Below are 15405 nucleotides of genomic sequence, written 5' to 3' on the forward strand. Positions count from 1 at the left end.
TATATATATATGTATATATATATATATATAAATATAAGATATAACTTTATGGAGAATATGAAATGTTGGGTAATCTTAAAAAACATCTGTTTCTTGGATAAATGTTGTGAGGTATATCATGCTATCTGTATTGCTCATTATGTAGCAAAATTTATCTTGCAAATCCCAGTTGTTGAAGTTTTCATTGTTGACTGCTATCGAGGCTATACGAGTATTTACTTACTGTATCTTTGACCCTGAAGTGTACCTTCTGTACTTCACCATCTTTCAGCAATTCAATAGACAATGAATTGCCGGAGTAAAATTCCCAGGCTTTGCTCTCTGTCTCATAGTTTGGATCACTGTCTTCAGCTTTGATCAAGTCTGTATTATTATAAACATGAGACATACCAGTATAATGTAATCACATAGTAATAACAAAATTTATAGAAAACACTTCGTATATGTAAACATTATCAATGTTTTTGTTCACGTTGGTACCCATTATATTTTATCAGGGTTCCTTGACCATGTCACTGAGGTACCCCTCTCATCTATAATAATAATAATAATAATAATAATAATAATAATAATTTATTTTTCTAAAGCGTATAACATAGAAATACACCATCTCTATAGGCTGTACAGTTAAAATCTGAAAAATAGTTACACAACACAATAAAATACATACAATGCATTTGTTCACTAGTCTAAAAATATACACAAAGGTAAAACAATTTAAAATTTAAAAAACATTTTGTCAGTAAAAAGTCTAAAAAGCTGTTATAAAAAGGTAAGTTTTGACCTGCGATTTAAAATTATTAAAAATGTTGGTTGATCGAATGGCCTCTGGTAGTTTATTCCACAGCTTAGGAGCACACACTGAGAAAGCTCTGTCTCCATAACTCTTATTGGTCTTAATTTTTGGCTGAACTAGTGATACACTAGAATTGCTCATCATGTTTTCACGCATTGGCATCCTGACACTTATTAGTTCAGTGAGGTAACGCCGCGCTGTATTACAATGAATAATTTTAAATGTCAGACAAAGAATTTTGAATTGAATTCGCTGCTCCACTGGCAGCCAGTGAAGAGCCTGCAGGACAGGAGTCATGTGACACCTATCCCTCACCCTAATCCTGGCTACCAGCCGAGCAGCAGAATTCTGTATGAGCTGTAATTTATTTATTTCATAATCAGGTAGACCGAAAAGTAAGCTGTTACAGTAATCAATTCTAGACGTCACAAAAGCGTGAACCAATTTTTCTGCAGAATGCTGGTCCAAAAACTTACGGATTTTTCCTATTCTCCATAGGGCGTGTGATGCAGCACAACACACACCAGCCACTTGTGGTGATAAAGTAGCACCAGAATCTAGGATGACACCAAGGTCACGTACTTTATCAGATGGTCTCACAAAACTTTCACCAATCCGTATATCAGGTGCCAGCCCCCGCACTTCGCTTTTCCTGTTCTTGGACGAGAACCAGATTATTTCGGTCTTCGAGTCATTGAGTGCGAGCAAATTTGCTCGCATCCAATGACGGATCTCGTCCACACACGCCTCAATAGAAGCGGTGACAGAGCTCGTGGGGGAATCGCACGTGATATACAGTTGCGAGTCATCAGCAAAAATTACTGTCTGAAGTCCATGCCGGACAATGATGTCTTCGAGTGGAGACACGTACAAGGAGAACAAAGAGGGCCCCAGTACCACCCCCTGTGGGACACCGTACTTTAGCACGCGCGTGTTTGACACCATCGAGCCACCAATCAAGATCTGCTGCGTCCTCCCATCCATGAACGATCTAACCCAGTCAAGTACTGGCCCCTCAAAACCAAACCTATGGCGCAGTCTTTCGATCAGGATATCATGGTCGATGGCGTCAAACGCAGCTGACAGATCAAGTAAAATTAAAACAACATCAACCCTCATATTGAGAGAGAGCATAATATCGTTATGCACTCGGAGGAGTGCCGTCTCAGTACTATGGCCCTCACGATAGGCAGACTGAAATCTGCCAAACAAGGAGTTCTCACCAAGATATTTTGTGAAGTGTATATGCGCACATTTCTCAATAAATTTATCCAGAAACAGACAGTTAGATACTGGTCGGTAGTTTTTCAGTTCGTTTCGGTCAAGACCGGATCTCTTAATAAGAGGTCTAACTATGGCTGATTTACAGTCTTGTGGAAAGGTACCCCTCGCGAATGACTCATTAACAATCTTCGCCAACAACGGCGCTAAAGACTCAATACAATCCTTAACTAGACTAGTAGGCATAGGATCAATTGCCGACGTTTTTGTCGACATCTGGTTCACAACACGAGTAACATCTGCTATGGTCAATGGAGTAAAATTCAACAACTTTGACTGACAAGGTGTCGAAACGTCATCATAAGGGCTGCTGCTGACGAGACTCGAACGAATCAAAGAGATTTTGCAATCCTATCATAGAAAACAGTAATAGTACAGAGGTTCTTAAAAAGTTTACCTAACACCTTAGTAAAAAACACAGAGTATGGGAGAGTGAAAAGAAATCCTATTATATAAGGTGGTACAACATGATTCAAGTATTGAAAACTAATGGTATTATAGTTTTATATAAAGCATTTATTTTCCTTTACCGTTCACTTGCACTATACTGTGAAAATTTACCACACTTCTACAGTTGCAAATCCACCAATGCAATTAGAAAATAATTGTGGTCCATGACTTCAATCAGGCAGTTGGATTCAGAATCACTTGTTTGTGTTGATGAACACTCTAGTTCTGATGAAGGGATTAATATTTGCCTATAACTCCTCATAAAATGGCATTGATTATCAAGGAGGCAACTTTGCAGCAAGTAATCCTCAAAACTGCAAATTTAGCTACTTGAATGACCATCTTTACGATTTAACAGTTTGTGTTACATATCAACAAACAGTAAAATTTGTATACAATTCCTTTCTAAAACAATAATTTGGTTCAATTCAAGGATGCATACTATCTGGCTACGAATCAAGGTAAATGCAAAGTATGTGTAGCTCCATGTACTAAAAATTCAATGATATGTGCAGCAACAAGAAGGAAAGTGAGGTGTCATACTTTAATAGATAACTGCAGTTGAATAAACTTACTGTCCTTGTTGATGCTGCTATCAATGTCTTCCAGTCTGCACAGAATATGATAATACGCAAATCCAACTTCAGTGTAGTCTTCTTTTGCATCCTTGTCAGCATCCTGATGAACACAGATATTATATGGAAAAGGAGGTATGTAATTGTCTCGAAACTGACATTGTACGAGCAGAAGTACTGGCTCGTACTTTCATATTACGAGTGACATATGCAAGCTATAAGTCACACGTGCCTTTTGACCTAATTTTTTATGAATACGCCTAGGACTATGTTGTATTCCATGGATGAAAGATTTTTGTTTATGTGAAAGGATTTTACGACAAACGAACGCTTAGACACATTTTCTGTGTATATTCGAAACTCGGAAGTAGGAGCGGGTGTGAACTTCGTATGATTATTTTTTTGGTCGTGAGAGCGGGTTCAGTGCAGTGCGGAGGAATACTTTTAGGCTTTGACTTTCGGACGAGTCTGTACGTACGGGTCAAGACTGGAGACGACGCGACACTCTCTGACTTATTATACGCCACGATGGTAGACTTTTTTGTAGACGTCAATTGTAACATTAAGCTGTTAAAGAAGAACCAAAGAAGAGGTTGCAATGTCCGAACATCAAGGAAGAGACCTCGATTGGTTGTAATGCACTTGAACCTACCGCCGTTGTAAATCTTTTTTACTTTCTCGAATTCGAAAGTGCAATGATTTCACAGACATAAACCCTGCGTGGCTCGCGAGTCAGCTTATGACCTCGAAATAATCTGATCACCACATTATGTCATTATGTTAATCACAGTGTACAATGAATAATATGAAGGATTTTATGAGTTGGCGGGTGTTTTTGTGGCACCCGTGTGTACCTCATGTTGTACAGTCTATTTGAAAATGACCTCTACTCAACAATGATTTTAAAGACTAACATTTTTCTGACCTCGCATTCAACTTCAAGTTTTGAAAAGCACATTATCGGAACCACACTATTATTGGTGTGTATTGTTGAGAATACGGCCCCGCCTATTGAATAATGGTATAGTCAGGTCACTGTGGGGTCAATATTCCTGTTTGTCATCGCGGAACTTGCAGAAGCCATACAAGATATCGATGCTCGATACTTCTATATTCAATTCGTTCGTTCGCGCTCCTGAACAACAAAAAACATCACTCAAAACCAACTCATCACATTCCAAACTTACCTAGCTACACTCAGTTCGGTAGATAAGTTCCAGGCATCAGTCGTAGTATAAATGCTGACGTCGATTTGTCGACGTCGACGTAATAATGTATTTTTACAAATATATTTATTTATTTGGCGTTAATTAGAGGAAAATCACATCAGAGGGTGGATGACGTATGTATTACAATATCCCGGGTAGGCTAAACTGGCTGTTTTGTTTATCGCTATTATTGCCTACTCCCACCGTACCGCCCATCGTCTGTAACTTGCACGCGATGTTTGCACACGAACGAACGCCCAATGCCAGTCACTCAGAGTCGTCGGTTTTCTTGCTACCCAAGTTGAAATATATGCAATTATGAATGTCATTTTTGAAAATTCACTAATGCATGCAATACCAATTACGATGAACCCACAATTTATTGTTGTTGAGATTTTGTCAACAGTGTTATAAATATAGTGCTGCAAAGTCAGTAGTAGGGCCTACCCACGTGAAAGACGTTTTGAACTCGTTCCCGTACTTGCTATATTCAAGCTGAAATCAGTCAAGTCATTACGTGTTTATTTCGCATATTTGCTATATTTTAGCACCCGTACTCAGAACCCCTCTTTGACATTCTGTTTGGCATGTTTCTACGTTCATTTCGAATCCTATTTTGTCTTTTTTTTTCAACGCTCAGTTCAACGCTGTTTTTGTTTTTCCACGCTCAGCTTGGCGCTCACTTTGTCGATTTTGGGACCTGCATTACGTCACTCGTACTTTGAAAGTACGGCACATTACGTCACTCGTACTTCGCTCGTATGAGCTCGTAGGTCTGCTCGTAGTTTGTCCGTTTTGAGACGATTAGATAAATGGGAATAGGGATGATATGTTTCTGAACAGCATAAATTTGCTCATGATTTGATACAAGTGTACAATGTATGTGTGTATCACTGTGAGTTTGTCAACCACTATACATTCGGCATTTGATCTCTGTGACTGCTTGCCAATCTCACTCATCCAATCTTTTGAAAGTTGAACTATTTTATCTTCTAGTAGGATGACTGACGGACTGACTGACTGTCCGCATTTCTGTCTCTCTGTCTGAACTTGTCTCTTTGTCACCTTATTATAATGTACATGTATCTAGATGTTTCTCCATTAGTGAAGCTAGTTCTTACAATATGCATTGCTACCCAATCCCCTGTTCATGGTTGTCTGTCTGTGGCATCAATCTAGTTGTCCATTTACATGTTTATTAATGTGTAAACTTAAAGCTGGCTGGTTTACCAGCAATTCCATTCTGCATCCCGCTACTCGTTTGGTTGTCAGACACGCAATCACGACATTCTATGAATGTGATCAAAAACCACAGTCTAGTCTACTGTACATGCATCTCCAGTTTTCAATGGAAATCTGTGCAAATACCAATAAGTAGTACATATTAACCAAATCAAAGTGTGGGGGAATAAATTTAAAAGAATTTGCTCAAGTGAATTCTTGTACTCTAACCACTATAATCCCAAGGAAGTTCACTGGACAACCTCTTCTATATTTTTGTACCTGACAAGTATACTTGTTTACCTTAGGCCAAATAAAATGAATTGTGCTGTTCCGATGGTTTTCAAAAATAGGGTAGGTAGGTCAGCAAGGATTTTTTTTTCCAAAATATTTTTATTGTTTTTAAATATGCACTTTTCAGAGGTTCAGTGCAATCAAACACTGGCCACAACATTTTAAGAAAAACATATCAAAGGAATAAAAACATAAAAGACGTCCTCATTCAAGCAAAAATCAAATGCCAGGTAACGAACACATGATTTTTATAGGGTTTTAGTTTTTACGGGGTTTTTGTTTCTTTTTTTTTACTTCTGTGTTTACGTAGCTCTAAAAAGTTTAGGGTCGGCAGGCAAAAAATAGGATAGGTCGGCTTATTGGAACAGCACACTTTCTTTTTCTTTGGCCTTATATAAAACTCGCTAATATACTGGTAATGAGTGCACTTCCCTTGCACCTGCCAAGCTGGTTGGATCACGAACAAGTGATGGTCACAGTCTTTGGATACACATTTAACAGGGTTTTCCTTGGTACCTCTAAACCTAACCCTGCCAACTCCCTGGGCCACTTGTGATTTATGTGAAACATTGTCTGTATACACAAATCTCAATTCTCACCCAATATCAGCCATGCCCTTTTTTCAATCCTGACATAGCAACTCTATCTGACTTGTCAATCAGTGACTTTTGTCATTGTGGAAAGTTCTCTGTTGATCTCAGTTCTCATAACCCTTCAAATTTGAATCTCCTCATTTTTCAAAGTAGGCAATAGGGGAAGATTAGTTAACACAGCATTTTGCATTGGCCATTAAAAACAAAGAGTGTTCAACGGACTGATTGCAAAGCTAGTTGCCAATAGGAAAACCTTTCAAGTAGTATCAAAAGGTTTGCATCCACTGATATTAACCCCTGCCTCAAAATACCTGCCTGCAATATTCTTTGTTTACAGTACCTGATGACGGACATGATTTTAAAAACTTGACATTAAACTTTTGTTAATAAAAAAACTGAAGTTTTATACAATTACAATGACAAAAATACTAACTTTCCATTTCTTGTAGTATTCAATCATGATGGAATGAATGGCTTCTTCATCAATGGTCTCTTTCACTTCGAGAGCTAACGTTGACCAATCAGGACCGTTCTCTTCAATCATTGACATGATGAGGTTTGCCATTGACATTTTCAATTGGTCAATCTGTAAGGCATGAGAACAAAATGCTTGGTGGGTGGATTGTGGGATTACCTGATAAAGCATGAAAAACTGGTCAAAAAAACACAAATTACAGTATTTCACAAAATGCAGAATTTGAAGAAGCTAAGGGACCATCTCAGATTGTCACATAATTCAAAGAGTACAATACGTTCATTTAAGGAGGGTGGGGGGGGGGGGGGTTTGATCCCTGGTTAGTGAACTTCATTTTCACACTTTCATTTTGTGATTACAAGTACTCTCTACATTGTGTGTAAAAATAAACAAAAACAGCACACTTGTACCAACAAATTTTGCTGTAACTGTTTCCAACTCGTTCGTGTCATGCTATGGTCAGTACTCAAATTTGATCGATTACTTGACGATGTAATGAGGTCAGTGGATACATATTCTTCAGTAGCTATAGCAAAATGCTGCAATTGTACCCTCAGGCAGACATCAACATTTTGCATTTTTTAACTTTCCTGTAAGTGAGGAGAGAGGGGGTTTTGATGTAAACAAAGGAATTTCATTTCTTGAACTTATGCGACAATCTTAGACTGGCCCTAAGTATAATCTGATGTCTGTGCAATTGATTTGTGTGTGCTTATTGCATCACACCAGTCTAGGCTAAGTCGTGACAAATTGCAATTGTCAGAGGAGTTCAAAGTATTGACAAAGGACACAACATTATGGCTATCTGAAACATAAAGTTCAAGATATCTTACTGATGACTTGTTTATCAATCTACTTTCCAGGTTGGAATCTCTCAGAATGTAATTGGTGAACTCGATTATCTTGTTGTCAAAGATCACTACGGAGTTTGCATGGTTGCCCTGCAAGAGAAAAAAGTGAACATTAAGTTTGTGACTTGGATGCATAGTTATGCCAAGGCTGAGTCTAATGTATAAAACCGGGGAGCATTCTTATGGGAAAGAATGATATTTCAAATTAATAATGCCATTTGGTACAAGAGCTGTCTGAAAATACGCATGCAGACAGATTTTTTAACTTTCCACAACTACCTGTAAGGTCCAGCCTCTGTTGAAACACAATTTACACTGATGTATACAATGAGAGTGACTTCAAAATGTGAAGTTTTGATATTTCAGGTTCAAGATGTTGTGTCCCTAATTGTTCTTCTAGATTACTGAAGAGATTCTTTGGTAAGAAAGAAAATAGTTAACTGTTACAAGTAGCAAAGTATGGTAAAACTTTACTTTCTTTATTGAGTTGTGCACTAGCACACAATAAAGTTCTCATTTGCAGCTTTTCGCCATTTTGATTTAATTTAACTTACTGATGCAAATTCATTGAGTGTGCTGAAAAGTTCATCTACCAGACCAATACTGGTGTCATCAATGTTTGCATAGATGAGGTCAAGAAGTTTTGCAGTCTCAGCCACTAAGTTGACACTCTTAATGTTGTCAGGCTGTTCACGGAGGTAGTCCTACAATATAAAAACATCATTAGTCATTTTTGAGGAAGTTCGCATAATTAGCTCTTTAGTTTTGTACCTTAAGAAGTATTTAGATTTGATCTATACACATCTAGGTAAGCTCCAAACTCTTCAGCCATCAATTAGTTTAACAGATTATTTCTGATTAATTTGTAGCATGATTCATTGATTTGCTGCTGCCATCTCAATTCCATTCAGTGACATGTGAAATCAGATACAAAATGTATTGACAAAACTCAAAGATCAGCTGGTCACTTTTGACCAATCAAGGAACGCTGCCTGTTTAACCAGTCACAGGGCAGGCTGCCTTTTGCGACTTTAAAATCATGATAAATACAGCATCACAAACTTATTTGATGGTAAAATGTTTTGGATTGAAGTGATTCTTGGCAAAGAACAAGCAATTAATAATAACATCAAAATGATAGTCTATTGCATTCTCTCCCTTGTCTTGTCTGTTATGACCACCTCCACCTTATGAAAAATAAATTGTACCAAAATTTGGTGGTGAATGCACTCAAACAGCAAATGCAGAAGAACCAAACCAGTGTACAACTAGAAAGCATTTGCAAGCAAAAGCAAAGTTCCAGAGACCAGAGCAGCGGAAGAAACAAGAGAATGTGTGACAAAGATAGGTGCAGAATGAACGAGTGCTTTGGATTTAAATATTCAAGCACGTACATGTACCTATAGTTATGGGCTGATAGCAGTAAACACCATCATAGTAATACAACTAAAAGCAAGGCAGTCCAGGGAATTACAGTACACAGATTACAAATGCCTACATGTACGGTAAAAACGCAACAGATACATACAAGGGCGACAACACACGGAAATGTATATCAGACGACATTCTCACGAGCCAGAGCAATAATTTTCGCTCCGCTGACCTACGCAAAAATCGATCGCTTGACGGGCCTCGGGTAGCGCTGAGTTGTTGCCGTAAAGAGGCGCGTGCTTTACGACGATGATCAGACGAGAGGAAACATCGGACCTTGGCCGTTGAAATTGAAAACCGAGGCCACATGCATTTTCATTTGATTAAAAGCACAGACTAAAACAATTTTCATTGCTATGCCGCTGTTTTCACAAGACACTGACCGTTTGATCTTGGAAAGTTGAGTTGCTTTTACGTGCAGCCAACGCATGCCGGTGCGGTGACAGACAGTTCACTATGAACAGATGAATGCCTAGCTCTGCATGGCAGGGCTGTGTTACCGGTGTTAAACGGCCTCGCAGACTGATATAGGAAAAATCACTGGTGGCTCCTCAGAAATACGGTGGGCAGTTTCTCCGCCAAAACAGCCGATTTTGAATCCAAATTTGCATTGATCTTCGTTTTCGAGCACACCCACTTCGCCTAGGTACACGATGTGCCCAGCCGCGCTTGTAAACTTACGGAAAGCCTACTTTTCTCTCTCTATGCGAGCGAAGCGATCGTACCGCCGCCATTGTTGTCTCATTAGCATTCTGGTGAAACAGTATAGCGCCACGAACGGCGAGTATTTAGAGAAAAATAAAATCAAAAAGCAACAAAAAACAAAGCGTAAGAAAGCTAGAATTATTAATAGCTGAACGCAATATTATAGTTGAGCAATGCAAAATAAAAAATAAATAAATAAACACACAAGAAATGCCCAGAAACCCGTCCGAGCTGAGCGATGACGTCATAAGCGTGTCGCAATGCATTCTGGGTAATTAAGGTAAAATTTGTGTGTAGCATGTTCTATGATAGTAATACCGGAAATAGAGAAAGAAAGAAAGAAAGAAGGAAAGTGAGCAAAAATTAACAGTTCCAGAGCTGGTCTCTGGAACTAAATATTACTTCATCAAAATGTTCACTTTCAGCCAGACAAAAGCAAAAGTGACTGAATATTCACCAACTTTGAGTTGCAAATATTCCGTCAAAATTTATCCCCTCTATAATTGCAGATACTCTGCTCAGAAATCTTTCACTTCCCCAGCATTCTATCAATTGACCATGTACTATAAATTTGACAAGGCTTTGGCACATGTAGCTACCATATGAGACTGTACCTGTAGTTCCTTGTGCTGTCCATCACACATCTGTCCAAGTATCCTGAGAACCAGCTCAATGAAACCATCATCTTTGAATTCTAAGTCATCTGCTTCTGCTTCCTCTATCAGCTTCTGAACTTCAGGGGGTAGATCCTGAACAAAAACGTGTTATTTAGAAAAACGTTCTGGAGACAGATTGTCTTGTGGATTTTTCAAAAAACACCAGAAATAATGATGAGACTCAATAAGGTTTCACTATGCCATTTATGATTCTTTTGTATTTTTGCTGTTTGTCTGCCTGTTTCAATTTTTCATTGTGTGTTTTTCATTTCTGGGTTGTTCGGTCTGTGTCTTTTTTTACTAGTCAATTGTCTGCATGTAATTTTCAAGTTTCCAATTGTTCTGTTTGTGGCTCCTTGTAAAACAGCACTTTTGATGACAGAATTCTGAATAAACTTAAACTGATGTTCCTTCAGATAGCTTAGAGTTAAGTATGAAACAAAAAGCAGAAGGCATAATATCCTGTGTGCCCAATGACAAGAATCTCAATCTATCCCACGATATGTGAATAATGCATGATATTATGTGCAGTCTACCTCTCAAAAACAGAAGGATCGTTGCTTCCCATATACATTTGAGTCACTTCAAAGAGAGCACATCAAAGCACTTGGCCCTGTATTTTATAACCACAAAATTATAAAATCAATGTTTATATCCTCATATCATCCTGTTCTGTGCATATTTCCCATGGAGAAAGAAAGAATCATAGAAAGTATGACTGCTTTTGAATTTTTTTTCTGCAGTGTAGGACAAGAAGCAAAGACTTCTGTTGTGAGTATTTTTATGAGCTAAATACATTGTAGCTGTCTTACATCAATATCTAAGTTAGCCAAGTCAGTGGATGCATCCCCTTCTCCTTCAACATTTATCAGAGGTGCCCTGTCACTGGTGCCTGTAAAGCTGACTTCCATTTCAATGCCTCCTTCTGGGTTCCATGCTTCCCTTACCCTCCCATTAGGTGGTGTGCTCGCAACTGGTTGTGATGGTGGTGGAAGTGCTAGATTCTGGCTGTCATACACTTTGTTCTTGGGCCGTAGGCTGCGATGACTGGCCCGAAGTAACTGCTGCTTTTTCATTGACCTCTGGCTCTAGAAAATGGGAATCAAACATTGACATTCGTTAAGTTTGTAGACTACAAGTTAAAATGTAAACTTAAATATTCAAGTAAATGAATGAAACTGAAATTTTGATATGACCAACATCCTATGTCACCAGCAAACATAATGTTTGTCCTGTTGTGATAGACTAACATGTTTTGGTATCCCCTGATCAGAATACAGTGAAACCTGTCTATTAAGGACACCTTCGGGAATGGAAAAAGTGTCCTTAATATAGAGCTGTCCTTAAAAGACAGGTGAAACTCTATTCAAAGCATAACTTTTGGTTGTATAAATCTGTCATTAATAAAGAGGTGTCCTGATTAGAGAGGTGTCTGTAAGGACAGATTTCACTGTATACCCAATCTACGTAACAATTAGTCAAGGCAACAGTTTGATAGCAACTTGAGGATGTATTGCACATGTCATTGGTAAGCTTAGCAAAGTACCGGTAACAGCTGTGTTACGTACATATGACAGGAACTAGCACGAGAAATATATGACTCTGACTATGCTAAGAACAGGACAGTATCTTTACTTTAGTTTCATTTCATGAGACTACCATAAATTGTCAGTGTACAAGGTGCCGTGAAAAATTTTCAATAAAGCATATATGAAATCAATCTAATGACATTCATGAAATCACTAAGCCATTTGCAAAAAGATAAATATTTCTTGCAATTTATCTGACAAATGTGATCACGACATGTCTCTTAGTAATTCAACTGTTGAATCCTTTTCAGCTGAAGTCGTTCAAAATCAGCATAAAAATTCAGGTATCTAGAAAATCAGTGTCACACATCGCTTTGACATGTATCACTACCAGGTCAACTCAGTAGCAAGCATCATGTTTGTATAAGTCTTGGCAACAGCACTATATTTCAAATGGTCTAGCCTGTTATGGGATACTTTGTGCTCAACTGGTTTTCACTACCTTGACCTGATAGTGACAATTGAAACTGGCGGGAAATGTGTTACATACAGCATGTCACACACAAATTAGAGAGGTTTAGTCATGTTTTTGCATGTACATCTAACAGGCATGGCAGAGTCATGTACACATACATTGTAATGGTCATGTATATGTAGTAGAAAAGTTTATTTGGGGTGAACTGGTAATATATTTCAACATGGGATGGAATACGAAATTTTTGTGAAGGAGCAGTCAACTGACATACCTTTCTCTTTCAAAACAAAAATGTCACAAATTTATAATGTGGTATGTCTGTGCTAGACATACATCCCAACTTCTCAAGACATGACAGTGATGTTGCCTCTTATCATTAGATGTGACTACATACAACTAAACCTCTGTCGTACAACAAATGAACATAAATTTTGTGTGACTGTATTACGAAGACAAAACAGTGTATTAAGTTTATATTGACCGCTTTCCAGCTGGTGAAAGACCCGAACACAGACATTTGAAGCCCATCACAACAGATATGAACACATGATTACACTGTAACATACGCAGCACTATATTAAAATATTGCCAGCAACAACTATTTCATAAGCTGCATAAATTCAGCATAGAGCTTGCATGGCACAGAGACCAAAAAGCAAATCAGATGATGTGATTGGATAATGCTAGTATAAATTATTAATTTATGCAAAGTCACATGATACCAATTCAGCCAATGGCATTACTATGATAATGAGCAAAGTTATCCACACATACTGGTAGCTAATGTTAAGGCAATTTCAACAAGCAAATCACCCAAAACCTACGCCTATACCTGCAAAGGTGTAGTCTAATAGACAAAAGCATATAGTTTGATGCATGGACAGAAACGCGACATAAACATGTAAACAAACAATGGCAGACACATTGTTGAATATTCAGTGATTACCTGTAAGCGTCTCTGTTTAGGAATGAGAAAATTAAAAAGGAGAGAAAAGTCAAGAAGCAAGTCCGGAGTTTGACTTGAGCAACATGTAATCCATAATTCTAAGATGATTCTAAAATATGCAGTTTAAAACGGTATATGCATGAAGGTTCATGGCAGAGAGACTTTTATTGCTGGCGCAAATAAACTTGGAACGCGGAAGTCCCTATATACATAGGGAAACCGCTGGGAATATCCCTATATCGCCAAGTAATCAGCCAACAGCAGTATCGCTAGTGCATTGGATCATCTTACACTTTGTTTATCAAAAACACTGCGGGGTGCCCATGCTGTGTCTCATAGACAAAACGCCTTAGCAGAGGCTGTTCATTTTGCGTGAACGATGGTACAATAAAGAATTGACGTTTTGAGTAAAGTTACGTTGGTAAATTTCAATGACCAGGGAACCTACATCTGATTTTAGTCATATTGGCCCGAAACCAACTCGCCCGTTGTTTGAGATTACACGTTGGTTACCACGTTCCTTGTGTTAAAATTCACATCCCCCCCCCCCCCCTGTCGATTTAGTCTGAAAATATTAATTATGGATGGTATAATTGAGACTGTCTATGATTTTATCAGTTCGAACAAAAATATTTCGATAGATTGACTAACACAACCAAAATTTTAAGCATTTTTCTTCAACTTTAAAAATAAGTCATCGCCTGGACATCGCCGTTTTCGTTGAAAATGCTCCATTTGGCATTAGTCGAATATGAACGCTCAGGTTTACCTTGGCCGTGTACTGCCTGAGAGATGGCTACTTCTTTAGCTATTTTTTTCAGTTTCGGTAAAGATATCGCCAACTATTCCTTTCAGTGCACAGTGCAAGTCTGTTTACGTTTGCAGGAAAAATATATCGTTGGCTCGCCCAACAAATTGAATTCGGGCGAGTTGGTATCGGGAATCTGGGTGGTTTGAAAAGGTACCCGTTTTGAAGCAAAATGTAGGTTATCAACATCATTGATGATATGCCTTTTTTCTCACCGTGTTGTCTCATTTCTCTGTAATTTTTTAGTAATTTCTTGTCCGCTGATCGTGGCGATTTGATGTACTAGCTCTCAGAATTCGAAGTACGAAACGTCGACATCACTGGCTAGGCTGCGGGCCATGCCGCAGGAGATCAGAAAATACATTTTCAAACTTTGGATCAAACCAAGTTTACGTTCTCGATTGGATAACGTTGAGGTCAAAAAACAAACTTTGCCATAGCGATTAAAATCTGCAGCATTTCAGCGTTCTTTGCAATTGATGATATGATTGAAACATTTTTATTTAGCCTGTCCTTTTTCATCGTACGTTTCTTGAGAATAGTATGTACCCACTTCAATCGGATACCCCTATGAATAATGATATCATCTGTATGACGCACGCAAATAAATGTGATTGAACTATGACTTTCTTGTGTCATGTCAAGGCCGAGACTTGGACACGGTTTACGTCGCCTTTGCCTCTGAGGAGAGGTTTTCAGAAACAAAGCCGAGAAAATGTCTACCTTTATCTACGATTTACTTTATTCTTCAAAATCACGAAAGCCGTCGATGGCGACCGTAGAGGTTATGGCCGACAGTTGGATGCTTGTAACAGAGATTCCCCGCCACGCCACGCCGTGCGCCAGCAGCAACAAGTCGGACCATCCACGCTCGCGCTTTATTTCAACTTGATAATCAGCTGATACACTGAAATTTTCCGAAAACTGCGAAACCTTGCCAGTATTAGTTCTCACAGAATTTCGCCACGACATGTCGGATAAAAAAACGTCAAAGCCAGGAAGTTTTACCTAGCAACTCGCATCGTATGGCGAGAGTGTCCGGCTTTGGCTACGCCACCTCTCACCTCCGGCGGCGTAGCCAAAGCCGGACACTCTCGCCATACTCGTACTC

General features: G+C 38.6%; 1 protein-coding gene across 1 annotated transcript in view; it reads right to left on the reverse strand.

The window, feature by feature from the left end:
* LOC139118054 (inositol 1,4,5-trisphosphate-gated calcium channel ITPR3-like) overlaps positions 1–15405 on the reverse strand; it is a 132424-nt gene that overhangs the window by 28935 nt on the left and 88084 nt on the right. Inside the window, 7 exon segments of the mRNA XM_070681349.1 lie at positions 224–363; positions 3103–3205; positions 6852–7004; positions 7727–7834; positions 8299–8448; positions 10495–10629; positions 11349–11624. Of these exon segments, the coding sequence (XP_070537450.1) occupies positions 224–363; positions 3103–3205; positions 6852–7004; positions 7727–7834; positions 8299–8448; positions 10495–10629; positions 11349–11624 (1065 nt within the window).

Source organism: Ptychodera flava, chromosome 19 (assembly GCF_041260155.1).
Source record: "Ptychodera flava strain L36383 chromosome 19, AS_Pfla_20210202, whole genome shotgun sequence".
NCBI classification, from domain to species: Eukaryota; Metazoa; Hemichordata; class Enteropneusta; family Ptychoderidae; genus Ptychodera; species Ptychodera flava.